This window comes from Cupressus sempervirens, chromosome 10, assembly GCF_028749045.1.
Source record: "Cupressus sempervirens isolate cs-2001-9-10 chromosome 10, ASM2874904v1, whole genome shotgun sequence".
Taxonomy (NCBI): Eukaryota; Viridiplantae; Streptophyta; class Pinopsida; order Cupressales; family Cupressaceae; genus Cupressus; species Cupressus sempervirens.
In genome coordinates, this window is record NC_143127.1 from 510,748,923 (window position 1) to 510,772,485 (window position 23,563).

The 23,563-nt window shown below is 34.7% G+C and overlaps 1 protein-coding gene across 2 annotated transcripts in view; it reads left to right on the top strand.

Moving 5' to 3' along the window:
- Positions 1 to 1,576: 1,576 nt before the first annotated feature.
- LOC149534902 (HhH-GPD base excision DNA repair family protein) overlaps positions 1,577 to 23,563 on the top strand; it is a 41,553-nt gene continuing 19,566 nt past the window's right edge. The window contains exons 1-4 of one of the 2 annotated variants that reach the window (XM_089805412.1): positions 1,577 to 2,177; positions 2,274 to 2,333; positions 20,817 to 20,939; positions 21,645 to 21,742. In XM_089805412.1, coding sequence (XP_089661538.1) covers positions 1,722 to 2,177; positions 2,274 to 2,333; positions 20,817 to 20,939; positions 21,645 to 21,742 — 737 coding nt within the window. In that variant the 5' untranslated portion in view covers positions 1,577 to 1,721. The remainder of the gene's footprint in view (positions 2,178 to 2,273; positions 2,334 to 20,816; positions 20,940 to 21,644; positions 21,743 to 23,563) is intronic. The other variant, XM_089805411.1, reaches the window with a different exon arrangement.

Below are 23,563 nucleotides of genomic sequence, written 5' to 3' on the forward strand. Positions count from 1 at the left end.
ACATTAGTTGTTAACTTAATACCCACATTTGTTGATTTAATATCTAACATTTTTGACAAGATTGTACCAATAGATGTAACTTTAAAGTTGTTCTTGTTAATGATGATTACCCATAAGTGAATGAAAAGTGTCTCTTTTCCCAAAAAACAACCAATAGTGTGATGCCACATTAGCTGCACAAGTATGGGGGTCTCCAATGCACTATGATTGGTCTCATTTTTTTTTGGGGTTGTTTTGGACACTTTGACAAAAAACATACTAATGTGGCATCATATTTGATGATGTGGCTCTGAAACCTTAGTTATAAGCAGGGGACTTGCCAAGTAAGCTACTATCAAAAAATGAGAGTGATTTGAAATTTTCATATAGAATTTTGAGAAGTGCGAAGTTATGGTGCACAACTAATGGATCCTCTCCCCTAGCAATAATCAAACATACCATGACATTTTTTCAATGAGCCTTTCTTGCATTTAGATTTTCCTATTAGCATGCTTACCTCTACTACCACCGTAATGCATGAATATAATATAATTTGAATCTTTTGTATAATACACTACTATTTAAAAAAATATATACCTAGGAGAATTGAAATATGGACACTTGTAATTAATATGAGCTAGAATCTTGCACTGTTTGGTGCAAGTGTTATAAAAATTTTAGTCCATTTGGTTTCTGGAAGATGATAGGAATTGGCTTTTTCAAAACCCAGATTTGAAAATTTGTGCATTTGTTTCAAAATTTGCAAAATGGAATTAGCATACGGGACTTCCAATTTTGTTTCAAAACCAAGTTTTTCAACTTTCTAAAAAAAGTAGGAATTGAAAATCAAAACCTGGTTTTGTTTTTTAAGCAGTGTAAAACCAATAGATTGGACTACTTTTTGAAATTTGCCTTTAACTCCAAACTTACGCATAAAAATGTGTCTTCACACGCATCTTCTGAGTGAAACAAACAGTTTCAATAAAATCTTAAAAATCGGAATGAAGCTATACAAAACCTTGATTTGGCTAAACCAAAGTTTGTAGAAATCCAGGTTTTCTAAATTCCACGAATCAAACGGCCCCTTTAGGGCCCGTTTGGTTGCAAGCATAGGAATTGAGAATTAGAATAGAAAATTTGAATGAGAATGGAGAATGGAGAATGGAGAATGAAGAATAGGAATGGAAAAATGCAATCCAATCTTGTTTATCCCTTGTTTGGTTATACAAGCTTAAATTGGAATAGGGTTAACTTGCAATCGGCGCCATTTGAAAATATTTTTGAAGATGCAATCGGCGCCATTTGAAAATCGCTGAAATATTTGAAAATATTGAAAACAAAGTTTCAGCGCTCACCCTAGGTCAAAGCAGATTTGAAAATTTAATCAAATTTGAGAAAGTTAAAATGAATGCAAGAATAACAATTCCAATTACAGAAATTTTTTGGAATGGACAAAAGCTCATTTTGAAGCTAAAATGAGAATACGTATTCCTATTCCCTATTCCTATTCCACGCACTAAACAAAGAATACAAATCATATTCTAATTTCCTATTCCTATTCCGGTTGTATTCCAGCAACCAAACGGGGAATACGATTATATATGCGAATTCAAAAGCACGAGTTTTGCCCGTTTTAAGCCCGTCCGTGAAAATTCCCTCTCTTTTTTCGATTATCGACGACATAAAGAGTTTGCCACTTCACTGTAAAATCCTGCGAGTGAAGAGGAGTAGCGCTGGCTTTAATGGCGGACCCTCCTCTTCTTCCTCTGACTCAACCCCGTTTAACTCGCAGTATCAACAGGAAGAAGAGGGGCTTTAACAATTTGGCTTCTACCTGCAACGAATCTCCCCAAACTCCTCCCAAGCTGAACAAGGGCAGAAAATCAACACCCAAGTCCGAACCAATAGAAACTCCCGTTGTTGCAGACATAGAGGATTTCAAGCGGGAAGAGGCGTCATCAATTTCTGAGTGTCTTCTTGAATGGTACGACGCAACACATCGCGTGTTACCATGGAGGTCGAACCAGAAGCAGGATGGCGAAGAAGAAAGCGAAGAGGAGAGAGAGCGCAGGGCATATGCAGTGTGGGTGTCAGAGGTAATGCTTCAGCAGACCAGGGTCACTGTTGTGGTGGATTACTACAATCGTTGGATGGACAAATGGCCTACCCTTCATGATCTTGCCGAGGCTTCTCAAGAGGTAATTTTATGTCGCGCCTTTTCTATTTTGTTACCGTATGCTCAGCTTCAATACAGTCAGGAGGTTTAGGACTGACCCAATCATTTGTTATAGCAGGAGGTTAACGAAATGTGGTCTGGGTTGGGTTACTACCGACGTGCTCGCTATCTGTTGGAGGTATTCACATTAAATGTGTTTCTTACTCAACAGCCTCACGATTACTCGCTGTTAATTTTCTTCACTTGCATTGTTTTTGACAGTCTTAGGATCTGAGCATTCTGCAAATCCACTTTTTTGCTGATTCTAGGCAGTTTCAATTGCTAATGACATTCGTTATAAAGATACCCTGTCATAGCAATAATCATCGTGTTTGCATTGGCAGTGGTCATTGTAGTCATTTTCAGTGTAATAGTGTTTGTAAGGAACTGTTCTGAGCTGCGTCTCGCTAGATTTTTGCCTTAAACGTTTTGCAAGAATCCTGCTGGTTCTAACCCCTCTGCTAATACCGAATTTCTGAAATTTTGAAAGTTTGATGTTTTGCAATTTGTATTTTATTTTTAGAGTTTTTTTCAAATATATGCCTTTTTTTGAATTTCCACTGAAATTAAACTACTACAATGAATGGAAATTATAAATGTAATTTAAACATTGCACACCAAGCTTATTCATTTCATATTTACAAGCAAAAGATCACGATGCAAGAAAGATATAATTGTTTGTAAAATTTAATTTATTTCTAGAATATATATATGAACTTGGAAGTCTGAGGAAGGGTGTTGATAACCACCAGAGATAATCAGTCACCAAACTCTGTCTCACCTTAGCTGTGGATGCAAGTAACTGTATGGTGGCTCTATAATAAGCAAAAATGAGCCAATGAATTGAGGCACTGGCTCTGTGCTGAAGTCGCAGCCTTACCAAACTTCCATTGATGCCAATGTAAGGGGTTTTCTTCAGAATTGCGGCAGTCACAGAACAATACAAATGCAGCCTAATGTGATTAACTGCAATCAGACTTATTAAGCCATCCAACTATCAATGGCTCGTGGAGATCCAAATCTTATCACTTGCACTAAAACGCCTCACAAATACTTCTCCATAATGCTGCATGAAGCAATCATAACCAAGCACAATTTACTGGCGATTGATCAACCCACTCAAAGTGCTAAATACTCAGAAAAATTTACAATTCTTCCAACTGCAATCCTCTCAAACCCTAGGCCACACGAATTCCAATTTCAACCAAATTCATCAAATGCATTATCAGATTGATCAAAATCAATTTCAGTTGTGACCCTGTATAATTCAATCTCTCCAAAGTTGATCTCCTGGCTTATTCTTCACACTATCAACCTCCAGCTTCAACAGCACTCTTCACATGATATTAACACTAAAGCTGGCAAAGTTTTTGAGTTTTTGAATTATAATATTTATTTATAATTCCTTTCCTTTGAGTTAGGGCCGAAATATTCTTTTAAAAGGGTCTTCTTAAAGCCCTTAGCCATAATATGAAATATGCTTCCAATTTAATTAATATTAAAATAATAAGCCCCCACTTTGTCATTTCTTAAACTTGACTAATAATCATTAACTTAACAAATGGCATATGGAATTCCTCCAAATAATCCTAGTGCACACAACGTAACACCTAGAGGATATGCCCTAATTAGCAACTGACTCATACCTGACCTATTTTAAATAGCAAGTCTCTTTGTGCCACTACCAACTGTTCAGGTGCCCCTGCTCAGAGTAGATATCCTGACTCTTATGCAATAGTAACTTACTATAAATTGTAAGTTTGCCAATCTGTCTCCAACAGAGAGCAATCTGGTACATCACCGACCATTGGAGTGGGAATATACTCTCTGGCTCAATCAACGAGACCTTCTAACTGATTTATCAGCCTACAAAGGTCATTGATAGACTAATCCTGACTGCAATTCGAGATGAGCTAAAATGGGGCATTCACGTTTGCCAAAGTTTTTTTGTATTCCTTTGCTAACTTGTCAAATTGCTCCTACCTTCCATAGCCAATCTTGGCTTCTAATTCAATCATCAATGCCCCTTCAAGAATGCTTTCGTATCAAAAGAATGCTAAACACATGCCAACAGTTGATTAAGGCTTTAATCCAATGGCTACCACAATTTTAAGAGTTGATGTTGTCAAAGGGTTTTCAAAAATGTGTCCATCGCTAAGCTCAAATTAGATCGAATGTTTGTTAATCTTCATCAGGGTTATGTGAAGAAGCTTTGGGTATGTGGCAGCTGCTAAATTTAAACAGCTAGCTCAATCTGACTGCTGCCAAGCATAGTAAATTGAAGAAGCAATAATTGATTGGGTCTGAACAGAGTAAAAGGCCTTAGCAACGTTCAGACAGTTTTGATAGCACAAAAAATTGTGCTAGTGTGAGGTTATGGTTATTGCTAATCCAAAGCAAGAATTGATGGCTAGCAAGCTGTGCTAAAACAAAGCAAGTAATGCCAAGGCAAACCTGAAAGTTTCTATAGAAAATATAAACAAGGTGCTCAGATTGAGTTATTATAGCCAGAACATTTCATGATTATGGAGTGTGTCATCGTGTCTAAATTTGTGAGGGCTGTTGGATTTCAATATGGTTTCATATTGCACTTTCCATTTCAGAAGGGAGTTTGTATAACTAATAGTGAACAATACAACCAAGGAAAGAGAATGTGCAGAAAGAGAAATGGTCATGGAGAGCACGCAAAATTTGGAAGAGTCAAAGTTAGTTAAGGCTATGCTGCCAATTGCAGTCAACATGTTTGGTGGTAGTGGACCAAAGTTGAATTTCTAGAAAAGGAAAATTGCTTGCGAGGCAAGCAATAATTAATTCAAACAGTTTGGATATGTCTCACATTAATACTGTTACGTAGTATAGCACTACTATCATGGAGCTGATAAATGTGGAAGAAGATCTATCATTGGCAAGTTTGTTGTGGTATCTTGTTGGTTGCATTTTACTTGACCTTGTTTGATGTTCTTGCTATTGACTTACATGGATCTTTGGGGAGATCAGATTATGTCTGTCCAACACTTCTTGACTTGAGCCATCCTCTTTGGAACTTTCAGGGTTGCTTAGATGCTATATGTACCTTTTGCACTACATTTGGAATCAGGTGTTTCTCAAAAGTTGCTTTGTTGTAAATTTGTAATTGATACTGCCAAGGGTTATTGTGTTCAGAGCTCTCATGAAGCTGATAAATATAGAAGAAGACCTAAAACATTGGCGAGTTTGTTGGGATATCTTGTTGGGTGCATTTTACTTGATCTTGTTTGATATTCTTGCTGTTGACATACATGGATCTATGGGAGATCAGATTATGTCTGTCTAACACTTCTTGACTTCAGCTGCCCTCTTTGGAACTTTCAGGGTTGCTTAGATTTGTATGTGGCTTTTGCACTACATTTGGAATCAAATGTTTCTCTAAAGTTTTTACTTGATCTTGTTTGATATTCTTGCTGTTGACATAAATGGATCTTTGGGAGATCAGATTATGTCTGTCTAACACTTCTTGACTTCAGCTGCCCTCTTTGGGACTTTCAGGGTTGCTTAGATGTGGATGTGGCTTTTGCACTACATTTGGAATCAAATGTTTCTCTAAGGTTGTTTTGTTGTAAATTTGTAATTACTACTGCCAAAGATTATCGTATTCAGAGCGCTCGTTATTGATTTATTGAGGGATGATGAAAAGGTTATGGATGGTTGTAATTGTTAGAAAACATGGATCGGTTTCTGCAAATGTAATTATACTGCCATAGTTCCAAATGCAGGTCCCAATCTCTTATAAATATAAGAGTAGGAGACATGTCTCTATGATCAATCATTATTAGTTAATATCAAAGTAACGAGAATCGGAATCAGATAGGAATCGGCAAGGCCATATCGAATCGTGAATCGACCATGAATCGGAATCGAATCGGCTATGAATCAACAAATTAAAAAAACCCTTTAAATTTAGAGATTTTGACAATTTAAAACTTATTTCATGCACCCATTATTGAATATAACTTACATACTATAACATCGTCAAATAGAAGTTTACATAAACATGGAACATAAGTGATAAATCCATCACATATGTAACTATGTTACACATAAAACGTAAATTGTAGGCTATAGCTAAAGTAAATAGAAATCATAAGATCATAATGATTCAAATCATAAAATGTATGTAAGATGAAGATCCATAAGACATTAAATCATAAATGTATGTAAGAATCTAAGATGAAGATCCATGAAATGTATGTCTATCAATATCTGTAAACAAAATGAAAAAACAAGGCTCCAGCTCAAGCCTCATCATCATTCTCATCATCATCCTCAAGGTCGGTCGCAACCTCAACCTCAACCTCAAAGTATCCTTTCTGCCTTCTCGAAAGGCGTTTAAGATAGGTCCTAGAGGACTATTGAGCCATAGCCCTCGCATGTAAGATGGGCTCATGAACAACATCACAAGGGCTTGTGTCTGTGCGTATGCGTGTGTATCTAGTAGTGCGTGAATGTGCTCTAGCTGCCTCCTCTGCCATGGCCACAACTTCAACCTCTCTATCCACTTGGTCAACCCACTCATGGTCTTCCTCAGTAAAGACTAGATCAACAGCCTCAGTGAGCCACTCTGATTTTGGATCAATTTCCTCCAGAATGATTGGAGAGGAATCAATGCCCAAAATCTATCTAAAAAAAGTTCTAATAAACAAAGACAAGATTAGTCAACCTCTGCATAGTCAACCTATTTCTCCTCTTCGAGTGGATGTGCTTGAACATGGACCAACTCACTCACATCCACAAGCATTGCTTGGCTGACTCAGAATACAGATGGCAATTTTTAGAAGTATTGGGGTTGTGGGCCCAAACATTTGCCACCATCTGTTTGAAATAAGGGAAAACAAAAACAATTAGTCTCATTTACAACTTTAAAATTACATAATAAAAAATTAAAATGCACAACTTATAAGTCATAAACTTAAGATTCATGAATATATTATTTTTACCTAGTTGTATTGTTGTCTGAGCATCTATAGCCATCGTGCCAAAGAAAAGTGACCCTTCTATATTATTGAATTTGTCTAGCTCAATGGTTGCAGTTGTGTTATCTTCATCACTACTCAACCTCTGGATCATTGTATATAAGTCGGTGAGAACCTCCTCATTCGCCTTGAAGTCAAGACGAAAACGAAATGCCATATTCAAATAGTAAGTTGTTGCATGGATGGGTCGGTGGAGTTGATTCTACCATTTCCTATCAATGATCTCCCAAATAGGGGTATACTTCTTCTGCACTTCTGCATATTGGGCTCTAATGGTCTCCTTGACCTTATCCATGCTCTCATATATGTAGCCCATAGAGGGCTTCTCCCCATTAGTAGTTCCTAGGAGAGATACAAGGGGCTCAGTGACCTGCATATAATGTAAAAAAAACATTTGAGTCAAAACTTAAATATAAAATAATATAATTGAAAGTAAAACTAAATTATTAAATAATTAAATAATTAAATAATAAATATTGAATACTAAATAGTAAAATACTAAATGTTAAATTACAAAAAAATTACTTTAAGAATTTCTTTAGCAGGTTTCCAAAAACCATCATCATCAAAGATGCAATTCACCACATCTACCCCTGTAGTGGTCGTAGCATAGGAAGATGTAATCCACTCTTGCCCAACAAACATGCTCCTCAAATCGTCCCTTGATGTCAACAAGGACTGCAGTGTGATGAAATTTGAGGCAAACCTCGTGATGCTTGGACGAGTTAACTTCTTGCCTCTTGTGTAGTCCCTCATTGTGCTAAGGACGAATGAATGATTGTAGGTAAACTTGCATATCCTTTTTGCCCTTTTGACACATGATTTGACCCACTCAAGCTTGCCAATTTCCTCCAACATGAGGTCAAGGCAATGTGTCGCACAAGGAGACCAAAATATGTGGGGTGCCTCTCCACCAAAAGTTTACCTACAACAATTTTAAGTTAATTAGAAACTCAAAACATGTTAGGAAACTTAGAATTAAGAAAAGTTCAAAATTCAAATAAATTTATCTTCAAAACTTGAAAAGTTAAAAGTTTATCTGCAGCAATATAACTTGCTGCATTATCCATCACCACCTGCACCACGTGTTCTCCCACCTTTGCTATGACTTCCTCAATAACCTGACATAAGTATGTGATGTTTTTTATACGAGCGGAAGCATCAATTGATTTGAGGAACATGGTATATCCTACAAAACAATGAATTATCATGGATCATGAACAAATCAAAATTTGAAATACTCAATCACGATTCACAATTTACAATGTACATAGGAAAGTAGAAGGATCAATCACCTCCACAGTAAACAAGAAAATTGAGGAGTGTTCTATTCCTCCTATCTGTCTAACCATCAGTCATGATGGTGCAACCTTTTTCAATCCTCTCCTTTCGGTGGTTTTCAAGCTCAACTTTCATATCCTCTACCATTTCATCTAAGAGGTATCCACTCAACTCAAATTCAGTTGGGGCTTTAAACCTTGGACCACAAATAACAACTGTATCAATCATGTTTTGCCAATAAGGAGCCCTATCACAAATAGATTATGATTAGAAATTTAGATGACAAATCATTATGTAAGCTTGTAAAGTGAATCTATGATTAATCAATGAATCATAAAGCAAGTAGATATATTTAAAATTTTACTTTAACCTTAAAGAAAACAAATAAAAAAGAATCAATTACTTGGTTGCAACAAATGGAATGTTGCAAAAGTACCAAAATTTGCAAATTTCTTTGCTAGTAGCATCATGAATCTCTTTGTTCAAACCCATGCCTTCAGGCATGGTTTGTGAGCTAGGAGTAGTGCGGGGCACAAAGTAACTATCCAATTTGTTCTTCTGCACTCTAGGTTGCAATAGGCTAGACTCAATCTTAGTATAAGATCGACACGGGAGCATGGGAGCCAATAGCCTTTAAGCCTTCAAGTTGCCTTTTCTTATTCAATTTCTCTTGTTCATATTTTTCTAATGACACTAAATAAGTGTGTTTTGCCTCAGCAGTTTGTTTTGTGCAAATTGTAATATTATGTCCAGGTATAGCAGCAATGTGGTATTTGAATATATAAATGCCACCAGAATTTATTTGTTTACAATACATACATTTCGTTTGAAATTTGTTTCTTCCAGGAAAGACTTCGGTATATTTCCAACATTCATCTTTTTTACTCATTGTGGAAAATGAAAGTTAAGGCTGCTTCAATAAGAAAATTCAAGTAAACTCTCAAAGTTTGAAACTAATAAACAAAAGTTACAAAACAACAAACCCTACTTTGCAATTTAGTAAAACTTAAAAATATTCAAGATTTGCAAATGAAAACTAAAAAATTTTTACAAAAAATGCATAATACACTAACATGCAAAAAAAATTCAACACTTACCTCTTGCAAATGAGTTGAGGAGTGTTGCTATTGACTCCTTTATGCTCCCGATGCAATCTTATGACCTCCTCAAATGGACTTTTGATCTCTTTGGTGCTCTTCCTTCTTGCTGGTTGCAAACTTGTGGTTTTTCTTTTCTCTTCTTTTCTCTCACTTTTCCTCTCTTCTACTCATGCTAAACAATTAGAAGGCCCTTTAGAGTTAAACAAAGGTGAAAGGCAAAAAAAAGATTAAAAAAATGTGTTTTAATTAAAAATTGAGTTCACTTTTTTGCTTGCCGTGCGGCCGATTCATGCGATTCATGGCAAAAAATCAGTGATTCGATTCACCGGCTCCAAAAAAATTGTCATGCTTAAATCAAATCGCCAAACCGGTGATTCTAGTGCTTTTAAGGCCATTCTCGAAACTATGGTTAATATATATTAACAATATAAATCACAATATAACACATGTATTATATATAATACATATGTATAATATTATATATATAATATAATAAATTTATAATCTTATATATACGACATATTATATCAACATTGTATCTTACAATAAAATCAATCCTACTGTAGCTATAATCGTAACACTCCCTCTTAGCTAGGAAGGATTTGTTATGGAACACATGCTCTCAAGCATCATATGGAAATATATCATCTCAATGTGATATTTCTAGAATGACATATTTAAGGATATCAGCATAAATCCATCAACACACACACACACATATATTAACATATATTCATATGGAATTTGACATCAATTCACTATGAGGCTAAATTTCTCAACACTTCCTCTTTAGCAAGGAGAGAATTGAAGCAATTTCTATAACTTTAATTTAAGTTTAAACACCACCTAAGTGTGGTTTATGATAGATTTAAGTTATGGTGTCCGGTAAGATCCAGCCCGAAGAACCATAACAAATTGATTATCGTGGTGTCCGGCAAAATTCGGCTCAAAGAACTATGATAACACTTGCTCCTAGACATCCAGTACATTTAGGTGCTACAAGTTAATGTAGCGTATCTAGGAGATAGGTCAAGCTATTGATAAGGTCGTCGCCTTACAGTGGTTACCTTCTGGTTGATACGTTCGTTATCATGACTTTCAATGTTCAGGGACAACAACTTAATGAAGTTTGTCATGATAATAGGTCTACCATTTATAAGATTGTCACTTTACAATGGTTACCTTCTATTTATATATGTCAATGAAAGATCGTCACCTTTCAATACATATCATATGTGAAATAGTAACCACCATGAACCCAGTCAGGGGGTGGTACAAAGGCTCTCACCTTAATTTTTTCTTACAAAGAAGAATGCATTACAAGGTGTTTCACTTAGAACTTCTCCTCATAGAGAAGATATCATTCACAAAAGATTGAACCTCAAAAAATTCTCCCTCTGAACAATGATCTTGGGAAGTCAAGTCCAATAGTTACTCCCTTAGAGGCTTTCTTCCTCAAGGATTCTTGTCAGACTCACTCTAAATTCGATATCTTATTTTCTAGTGATAAGTCATCACTTCCTCATGATATACATAGGAGTAGGTCCATCAAAATGATGCAGTCACACACATGTGCTCTTGCGTTGCTTTAGAAGAAGTGTCATACTCCTCCTTAATATAGAATAATCTCATAATCTCAATCATAAAAAATGTTTGCTTCAAGAGCTTCAGTTTATTCGTCTTAATCATCAAGGTCTTTGGAGCTACTATCATTAGATTGAGTCTGCACAATATTAGGTAGCATATGTAAAGTACCAACCTTTTTTTCCTGTAAGAATATCCTCAAACATAAAGGAAAAAATCAAGGCAAATAACTCTTATAGTATGTATAGAATTACAAATAAGAGAGACTACACAGGGTAGATAAATATAAAAGATAAGAATACTTATTTGCACATGAAGATTCAAAAGTTGTCTTTTTAGATTATTTGAGAATGAAACATCTCCCCTCTAAATAAGGTTCAAGTGGGAATGCATTGACTATTATTCCCCCCACAATGTAAAATTTTCACTCATTCTTATATTGTTGAACAATTTTGTATCAAATATGACAACTCCTTTCTAAGTTCCAGCTTGCTCTTTTCGTTCATTGAAGGTCCAAGCTTTCATTTAACTTAATAGTAGAAGCGAACATGTCCTTCCATTTTCATTCATCAAAGAGAGACTCATAGATGATTCAAATGAATTCTTAAAAGCTTTATTAACGTCTCAGAACAACTCAAATTTTCATTTTTCATGCAAGGGTATTTGTTTAATTTTTTGATTAAACCTATATTAAGCACATCTTGCAATTTGTGTATTCCAAATTTATATCATTAGTGAATCTATCACAACTTGGTTTACTCCCTCTGATTAATATGATCAAGATCACCAAAGGTTGACTGAATCATATCCTCTATATGCTCCCTCTCTTTTAAGGTTGCCTCAAATGTGAGTCTCCCTCTAAATTTCAATCTTTCTCTTCTTGTTGTAACATTCTCAAAGAAAAAATCAAGTCACGTAGTATGTATAAAAATACAAATGAGAGATTTACTATATAAGTAAAAGAAAGTAGTTCTCAAGATATAATAATAAGAAAATACTTATCTTATAGTCAAAGGATTGTGCTCTCCACATAACTTCCTTATTCATTACTAACTTTATTTCTCATTTCATTTTATTCAATAACATACTATGTTAATTTATCATATCAATCATTTTTATAAATTTTATTCTTATTGAATTATTGTAAATTCATATATAAGAATAATAACATTTAAATGAATAACAATTTATATAAGAATGATATGATATACCTGCACACTTTACCATAGTGAGGCCCATGTCTTGGCCATTGCCTTTGATACCTTATAATCATCCACTTATTATATTAACCAACGTGCTATTCAATTATTTGAGTACTGATATGAACTCCACACCATATACGAGATTCCATGTAGCGTTCTCTCCTATGACAGGATAGACAATAAGGAGCATTAGTCCCATAGTTTTCCGAACTCATTTGGTGTGAACGGTAATCAAATATTGATCTGTAGTTCCTCTCATGTTACAATCAACATGTTCCCGTAGATTCATTTTCATTCATGCCCCTTCCTGTGCTATCTATGAAGATTATCCTCTCTTGCTGCAATTTGGCCCGACTCTATGCTTGCCTCCAATACACATGACTTTGTAATAGAAACAAAGAAAAGGCTGCAGCAATCTTTGTGAAACACCACAACAGGAGGTAGATAACCACAATCCCCAGGAATGAGACATCCATTATTTCTTGATCATAGGATATGTTGTGAATGTTATAACGTTATAATAGCACAAACTCTCTTTGGCCTGAACGATACTCCACCAGCATAAGGAATGATCCCATACGTTTTGGTTCCCACAAACTTAGCTATTTTTGATGCCATTTCATGCACCCACTATTTGGATTACAATATGACCCCAATCATTGCAGCCGACAATCAATAACCCCTGTGTTGATGTTTGTTGGTGCGTAGAAAAATAAGATGATTACCGTAGATGCATAGCTCAGTTTGCAGGTCTAAGAGAGTAGAATTCATTTATCAAGCATTACAACAATATTTATTCAAGCCAGCCAATGCATACTTTCCTCCTTATTCATGAGACTATATAGAACTCAAATTACAATTATGCGAGCTTTATTAAGAGCTTGGGTATTTGACTTTGAACTGTATGCCCTTCGATAATATTTGCCCATAAATACTTGTTTCAATTTCCGCACAAATATTACACATTAAAATTCTGCTGGTAACTTACGTTCTCATGTCCTTCGTATTGTGATGAATGCAACTTCACCGCCACATGATTTGTGTAATTCAAGGTTCAAAGAACAAATTACCAAGATTTGCCCTCAGAATCTATCTTCTTGAACTCCTTGCTTCAACCAATTAGATGAAAGAGTTAATTTGCCAACTTTAGACTATTTTTTTGATTGTTTTGGTCAATATGATGTTTGGATTTGCTGTCATCTCACCAATCATTTTCGGTTGATAGTAATGGTGTTTAATTGCTCAGGAATTTTTGCTCATTGTACATCACTCACTTGGAGACACATGAACAATCCTAGCACAAAACACAAAAATAAGGAAATCTGCAATCTACATGCTACACGAAGAAATCATCTTGAGTACATGGTTAGGGATGATTGAATGTAGAAAATAATCACTAAATAATCTAAGTTTGTGCCCAAGGTGAAAGTGAATGAATTAGACAATCTTGTAGGTGTTCTAAAATGCATTCGATCGCAAAAATGAAGCGAGGGAAATGACAAAATAGAGAATCTGTAGCAAGACCCATTTTGTGCTCCAAGTGCAAGTCACCAAAGTCAAATGAAGTTTTCTGAACCTTAAAAAATCTGCCACACCCTAAAAAATGCACTCGGGCGCAGATCGACGAAAGTCAAGGAATGTTCAATGTTAAAATGTGACGCCTCCTTTTCTTTCATTGCAATATCACTCACATTTGTCCTTCATTTGTTGACTGCTACATCTGCTATGCAATTTCTTTATCCACTTGCTGAGGGAGCCTCTCTCTTTTCTTTGTTACATTTGCAATTGGCTCTGATATCATGTTGAGAAAATATGGATCAGTTTCTGCAAATGTAATTATATTGCCATGGTTATAGGTATGTTCCAAATGCAGATCCCAATCTCTTATAAATATAAAAGTAGGAGACATGTCTATATGATTAATCATTATTAGTTAAAATATATTAACAATATAAATCACAATATATATATATATATTTATAATATAATATATATAATATATTATATCAACATTGTATCTTATGATTAAATTAATCCGATTGTAGCTGTATTCTTAATACTCCTTCTTAGCTAGGGAGGATTTGTTATGGAACACATTATGCTCTCAAGCATATGGAGATATATCATCTCAATGTGATATTCCTGGAATGACATATTTAAGGATATCAACATATATCCATCAACACACACACACACACACACACACATATATATATATATATATATATATGAAATTTGGCATCAATTCACTATGAGGCTAAATTTCTCAATAGTAATGTCTCCATTTCTAGCCATATTTTCTTGATGCACCGTTAGTCCTTTTGCCGTGATCACACGAGTTAAAAAGGAATTTATAGGAACCAGTGTGAGACTTAGCGTAGGCAAGTCAACTAGAGTTGATTAGATATGGTTTCTAAATACTTACTATTAATAGTAAGTCAACAAATTTTATTCTTTTTTCCATTTTAGTATTGGACTTGGAGCGTAATCTTGAGAGCTTTCCAACAAGCTATCATACATGGGTTACCAAGCTCGATTGGTTGTTTATTTTAATGCTAGTAGAATTAATAGTCTATTATTATGCCACTTTATTATTAAATGAATATATTAAACTAAAGTGAATTGATAAAAGACATTGAAAGAAATATGAAGAGACAAGCAAGTGAAATTAAAGAGTCATGGGTTTGTGTTACAAAAAGACTTGCAAAGGCTCATTCTCTTCATGTTTGGATATTGATTTGATTTTTGATTTCTCTTGGAGAAATCTAGGAGGCTTCTAGCTTTTGCTTTTCTAAATCTTCGGGACGAAAACCTTCAAACTTCTTGGTGGATTGGATGGAAACGCAAACCATCTTCAGAGTGGATTCACAACGGAGTTCACTTAGCTGGTATTTGTATTTTGTTGAAATAATTGGAAGAGAAATTGCATGTAAAATATGTTGTTTAACTTTTGAGCCATGTTTTGAGAATTTAGGGGAAAAAATATCTACTAGGGATATTTCAGTGGTACCAAAGTTGGTTTTCTTGCTAGCTTGTGAAGTTTCACAAGTAATTATAGTTTTGAAACAATGATTTGAGAAAATAAGTGCATATTTTTATTTTGAGAATTTTAGTGGCATGATATTGGTGGGATATGACTAGTCGATTATACTTTGATAACCGCTAACAGTATGTGGCCGAGGCGATTATTTTGTTTAATGATATGGATTGCTTCAAAACTCATCAATGACATTGTTATTATTATTATTGTAAAGTTTTGGGTATTTGAAGTTGAACTAGTGGACCAAAGACTTATATGAGGTGTTATCAAAAAAGCTTTGTACTTAAATAAGTTAAACTTCATAAAGGAAATTTATTGTTGAATAAATATTTCCTATGTTTGACATTGAATTTGGTATTAATATATTGAGGGTAATTGTCACAAGTGAATGTAGTGAAGGTCCCAATTAAATTGTTATTAATGTCGACCCTACTAAAGTTTAGCGACATGCAAATTTATCATCGATAACTCTAATTCGGCATTATATGCAAGTGTTAATCTGTTAGAGGGCTTCTGTTTATATCATGTGAAGCTTTGTATCTTATTTGTGTTGAGCAAAATTGAACAAGGTCTCGAAATAAATATTTGCAGAGCATACAATAAGGTTTCACTGTGAAGAGTACCATTATGGCATGAAGTTCAATCATAATATTGAACATGAATAAAATGAAGGCTCTACCAAATAGGTTGAAATCTTTGGCAAAGCGGAGCAATCGCGATACAAATCCAATGAGCCGCCCCGCATGCAAATCTAATGACGGAATTTTACCTAACAAGCAAAAGATCAACCTTCCCCAAGAAGGTTTATAGCAAAATCCCATTTTTTGAAAAGCATAATATGAGAAGTGAGTGGAAAACTCATGTTTTGCACATAATAAGCACTTTCCCAAAAGTGACTTTCAAAATGGATTATTAAAGAATCTATATGAGCTTTTCCACATTTAAAATTAATTGATTCCGAAGTCAGAGGGTTCGCTGAATTTTGGCCATGAAGTTTGAAATTTGGCAAACTTAAAAAAATTCTTAAAAATTGTTGTTGTTTGCCAATAAATTGGTACGGTTTCAATTTAAGGTTAATTTTTTTTCATATCCTAATAGCTAGGCCAATGTGTATATTGCCGCAGACATGATGCAATTTAGACACGACACAGGTGCAACTGTCATGTTGTTTTAGACATAATCCAATCCTATGCTCATAGAGTGCTCTACTCTCGACTCTCAGCTTTAGTTGGAGACCCAAATTGCTCAGATGTGTTTGATGTCCCTCTTGTGATTTCATTTTGTGAAGTGGTACTCATTTAGTTTCTTACAAAAAACTTTAAACGAACCCTTCACAATGTTTCAAATTAGTTCCTCTTTAAAGTTTTTATTTACATGATATTAAACATATTAAATTTCAGTTTAGAATGACTGACATTTTTTTAATTTTGTTTTCTATTCAATTTAAAAAATTTAATAGTTTAAAATGTTTAATTAAACATAAAATTCTAATCCATTAATCAATTATATATTAATAACATTGATAATTTTTTTATATATAAATATATAAAGTAAGATTTTAAACATATTTAAATTATAATATTGTTCTATAATATATACAATAGTTCTCTATTTCTCAATTTATTATTTAAATTTTTAAAGCAAATTTAATGTCAATTTTTTTCAAATTTGTTTGTGATGTCAAATTTATCCAGATTTTAAAATTGTTGAACATGAACTCGAACTCAAATCTTGTGACAGATTGATTCCCATTAATTGTAATCCAACTATGACAAATTAGGCTACAATTAAAATAAATATTAAAATTTCCCGAAATTCATTAAAATCAACATTTTAATTTAAAACCTTCTACGACAACTGTGAGAGCAATGGACAACCATGCTAATGGGTCTAACACAAATGTATATTGCATCCGGATTTACCAATCACGTACCAGAGGGATATAGTATAATCATGAAGATATGCCTTCCATACAAAGACAATATTGACTTTGTATGCAAGGCGAAAGCTACTATCTCTATTGCCACTGCCGACAACATAGGCACACAATCCCTACAACTCAAGGTGAATGTGCCTGGTGTTCACTAAAACATGCAAACATCAAGTGTAGCTGCTCACAATATATAAATAGCCAAAACATATATAAAATCAATGAAAATGCCTCTATTATTAATAATGAAGGAGAGTGGGACGTTGTGTTGATCTCACAAGTAAGTTATTATGACTTTGTCTCGCTTCGTATGAACACCAAGGGCAAAATGCATAGCAATGGTGTGGTGAGGCAGCACACATCATATAATTACACTAATATTATATTTAAATTAAAAGCATTTAAATAAACCATTTTACGACTATTCTAAGCATTTATCAATGAAAGTAAAGAACTGAAAAATCCAACAACATATATAGCACAATACATTGTAAAATTCCATTAAAATCATCTTGAAATAAAATCCATAATCTCAAATGCGAAATACCCGAGATAACATCATAACGCATCATAATGCTGATATGATCAAAATATTAATAACATACAAAACAACAATGCTGCATCAACCAAAATAAGGTGCAATAATCAAATGCAACACTAGATCACATCACATTGGTACTTAGGGAATAGCATTGTGATACAATCAATGTCTAGGTTACCACTGACACCTGCCTCAGTGAAACCATCTATAGACATCGTAAGCCTCATAAGGCAAATACCAAGCACAACCACAGTAGCAGTTTGAGAACGAACACAAGAATCAATTGTACTAGGTGCATCTCACAATGCCAACGTAAAGGTATAACACGGGAATAGTCACCGCACAACAATATCAGCTCAACCAATCACATAGGAGCAACAATACACCTCAAGAGCCAAACTAAGGCATCACAAATTGGGCATACAATTAGTCATAACACAATGGTTTCACAACCAAGTATAAAGCATAAACAACTTGATGATGCAACAACATAAATTAGATCACCTCGAAGGTACAAGCCTCACAAGGGTCCAACATAGGCCCATAATGCAAGCATGAAAGTCAACGGCACATCCATCAGGGTGTCATGCAAAAAGAGAACAAGAGAGGCACTACAAAATGCAACAAATATACTACACAATATAGCCAATTAACTTCTTTATTTGCGCCAAAACTAACATGCAACTTCAGCTGAAAAAATAGAGTACAAAACAGAAAAACATTGGAAAAACTCAACCACCATTAAGCTGGCAAAAAGAGCTTTCCAAATGATACATGATGTGCCAAAAATGGACACCGGATACAAAAGCTATGCTAGTTTGATAAAAAGGGCTCTAAAAGGTTCTTCTTGACCAAATCAGGCACTAGGCAGTAGGGGGCTCCATCTAGTCACCCATGTGACCACATGTTGATGGCTGAGGCTACAAAAAGATGCTGCATGTCAAACTATGTGAGATTATAATGGGTTCCTCACCACATAAAATCTCCACAATCTGTTTCCCTCAACCTTGAATCTTGAGCCACAATGAGTGCCAGACAACTCACTCTATTCATGGGGCCTGCCAGAAAGTCCATGCACAATACTATTATGAATCTCTAAAATGCATTTTTTGCAGAAAAGTTTTGATCAAAATAAATTGACCAATAAGAAATTCCTGCAGACAAATGACTGTCAATCAAAGGTAATGCTTCAGCCACATTATATACTGCTGGTAAAAGACAATGCTCTGAGAAATATAATCACTGGTGCAAAAAAAACAGGTGACTTTACAACCATAAGCATTTTTAGATGACTATAGTCTAACAACAAAACTTAGCAAATGGGTTATTCACAAGTCAGATCAAGAAGAAAAACAATGAAAGTGTCTTCATATGCGAGTAGTTGCTGTTGCCAAAACAGTTTATGAGTACAATGTGTGCCAATGCATTCTCAAATGATTGAACTACACCCATAAATACGCAAGCAAAACTTCTGATCTTGCCAGATGCAAAATGAAGTCTGCAAATAGAGACTGTCTCCTTTAAAAGAAACCTGATTAGGCCGTTAATGTGGAGATCAGCAAACAGAATAAACACCTGCGTACAATAGGTAATCACTCCATTATATAGTACTGGCAAGACAAAAGATGGTCAATCAATTGCAGATCAAGGGATACCATCATGAAAGAAATTACAAATCTACTGATGGAACTATTAACCCACATATTATTGAAAGAACTGAGATCTGATGAAACTTTAAATGCTTTGAGATGGATAGTCCATCCTGAGAAGAAATCAATCACAGTAATATGCTGGCAAAACAGTTAAATGTGCCAAATATGCAGATGTTTGAAATTAATTGATACATGGATCATCAACAATTAAGGCTGGTAAAAACTCTCAAAATGGAAGGAAATGTAGATAGAAGGCTCTGATATCATGTTGGAGTTAAATTTCATTACCAGGAACATGACCTCCAGATTAACCTTCACAGAGAGTCAAATATTTCACTTGGATGATGAAATTGAGATACCAAAAATAATGTACAAACCTCGCTTATAAGGGCAAGGATGGAAAATCAGTCATAACCAATGTGAAACCTAACAAAACTGAACATTAATGATAAGCTGCCTAAGTAAACTCAAGCATGATTAAATGAAAAACTCATTTACTCCAACACCTTATATGATTGCTAATATCTCATGCAAATTACTTGTGATAGTGTTTCCACCACCTTCATCCTTGCAAGCTTTCTACTTCTCAATGGAATTATACTATTTCATTGAAAGTGTAACCAGTGATAGTAATATTTTTAAACATATTTGATTTATGTTTGCAGTGCTTTTGGATTAGATTGTATATGTAATTTTTGCATCAATGTTTTGGATCACATGCTGGGGTCCATCATCAGGATGAAAGAGAGCACAAATGAAAAAGATAGAACCCCAAAGTGTGATCCGAACCATTGATGCAAAAAACTACGTATGCAATCTAATCCAAAGGCACCGCAAACATAATTTGTTGGATTGTGGAAATCTATTGGCTTTAATATATGATTTAATTCAGCTTTGCTTAAAATCTTCATGATTGAAACTAGATTATTAGATGTAGCAATCTTTTGATTCCTTGTTAGGAGTTGTACTTTTCTTTTGCTTGAATTGTTTGATCACAGGAAACTGATGTTGCTTGATACAAAAATAAAACACGCTGGGCTTATCTCAAATCTCATTTATGTGTTTCCAAAGTCCCCAAAGATCTTTTTGGCAAATGATGCTTCAATTTATTTGCATTTATTTATTATAGGGTTTGTTGTGGATCAAATTAATATTATAATGATGTTCTGGGGAATGTTGTCAACACTTTTCCAAATTACAGTTCATTTTCCTTGCATGTTTCTAGTATTCTGTTTATTTTTTTATTCATTATCAATTCTAAATTCTTATGGGTTTTAATGCAGGGATCAAAAGAGATTGTAGAAAATCAGGGAGGTGTATTCCCCCGCACATTGGAAGGTTTGAAAAAAGTTCCTGGTATCGGTGATTATACGGCTGGGGCCATCGCTTCAATTGCTTTCAAGCTGGTGACAATTCTAGGATTCTATCTTTTTTTTACGCACTATTTAATGGGGATGTCTTTACATGTTTGGACGCTTGTCCTAGACACATTGTGAATGGAGTACAGCGATGAAAAAAAGCATGGGGCCTTTTAGACGGGCACATTCCCTTATTTGAGAAATGTCTAGGGATATTGTTGTTCTTGGAATGCCCTAGGATGTTTCAAAATACACCTCAATTGTTCCAGTGATGGTGGTTCCTCCCCAAATTCCGTATGCATGTTTTATTTTTCAAATCAGCCAAAAAAAAAAAATTTGCTTTGGACATTTGTATTTGCAGTTCTTAGTTAAATGCCATTATGATTTTAGTCATTAATCATAGCATTCAGTTGTTAATAAATAAGTTCCAGTTTCTTTTAATTCACATATTTCATGAATTTCTCAACAGCTGTTCTCACATCATCCCCTCAAAATCCAGGAATATATTTGTTTGCACCAAAATACCTTCCTGATATTTCCGCTCTTGCCTGCCTCCAAAACTTGGAGGAATGCTTGTTTCTAGTGCTGTCCATAGCGATTAACTCTTTGCTTTATCATGAGTAAATGATAGCATGTTTCAATACATTGGAGACTGTTCGTAACATCTGACATTAGAATTGCCTCAGCTTATGTGGACAATGAGGATAGCAGGTTAATGTAATGTTGTAAATTATATTCCCTTTGTGCATGCAGGGTGTACCAGTAGTTGATGGAAATGTAATTCGGGCGATTTGTAGACTGAAAGCTATATCTGCAAACCCTAAACTGCCTACAAGCATCAAACGCATCTGGTAGGCTCCGAATTTAAGCTTGTGTTTGAGGAGGTACTTTAATCATTATTAAATATTTTCTTATTTTGTTATCACAAGTAGATTTGGTGAGAACACCTACTACAGTTATACCCGATTAAGAAAAAGAAGGAAGCCTTAATTGCATCTTTGGTGAATGATGCTAGACCGTGGAGTTCGTGTAAAAGAATAAAACATTGTTGGCATGCAACAAAATGCCAATTTTTTTTAAGGTAGCATTTCAATACCAAGCGATGAAATCCTTGTGAATTGTAATCTTTACTTCTACATATCTTCCCTATACTAGCCATTTGGCTCATTCATATAATGTTGATAACGACCATTTATGATTGAGAGGTTAGATATGTGTATCCTTGCTTGCATCTTGTTTTGAGTTTAAATTTGACCTTGGTGAGAAACAAGTGAATTCCTTGTGGACTTCATATATATATATATATTTGATAGAGATAATTGGGGGTTCTATTGCGGCCCCTCGTTTGTCCCTCATGCTTAATAGAGAATAATAGATAGACTATAAAATGGCTACTAGAACTGATATATGATGAACCAATTACTGAATGTTGCTCCAAAACTACACAAGTATAACCAAAAGGATAAGTATTCAGTTAATGCCAAACAATCTAGGCCAGTTGGAGAAAAAAATTCAAAAAAAATAGAGGCTACACGAAGCCTCAAACACTATTGTGAATTTGACATTTCATGCTTCTCCTCAACCAATTGCTTCACATCATGCTTTCACTAGACACTAGCTTGTTTTTGTAACTGGTATTGTTTAAATTTAATCAAGCACAACATGTTAGAGTTAGACTTTAGCACAACACATTTAACTAGAGCCTTGCCAAAGTTGCCTGCCTAGAAACTCCTACTCCTAGGAAAAAAGTCAATTGAGCGATAATGGGATTGATGAGTTCTTTTGGTTAGGACGAGAAGATCATTGTGAATGACAGTTGCATTATTTGTTGTGGCCTTTTTGATATGCAATAACAATGATGTGATTGATTAATCAGTTGATTAAATGCCAAGTTGCTGGTTCGGGTTCAAGTTTGGGTTTGTTAGTACACAAACATATATATATATATGCGGCTGGTAAACATGAATTAAGATTTGAATGTCACATAATATCATATAAACAACAAAAACACCATAAACTTTCATAGCATCATGATCATACCATCATATACTTTAACATCAAAACAATTGAATGTTAAATGATAAATTTTAAGATCAAGTTCAACTATCATTTTTTCAATTTTCAATGAATTATTTAATAATTTCATCATCATCATGATCATCGTCATCGTCATCGCCACGACTACCGTCACTGTCACCGTCACCCTTGTTGTCACCACCACCACCACCACCACCACCACCATCACCATCATCAACTTCATCATCATCTTCTTCATTAACATTAGTTGATTCACAAATAGTGCTAAGGCCAATGGGATCAATTGCACCATTTACATTATCAATGCCAAATTCTTCCAATTCAGTAACTGCAAGATGAGAAGCAGAAGCATCCTAGTCCAAATACTTTGCATTTAAATCCCACATCTTTGTCTCCCCTTCATTGTATTCTTTGTGCTTGTACAAGACACAAGTTGGAATGCAACATACTAAAATATCTCTAACCGGATATTTACTTGATTTCTTCTCGGAATAACATTTAGATCGTAAAAACATAAAATCGTATCATAGATAAACCGGCAATGTCAACCATAGAAAATAATCCAACTGATTGTGATCTAATTGTTTCCTCAAAATTGATATTTAGAACTTAAACCAAAGGCATATGAATTACGA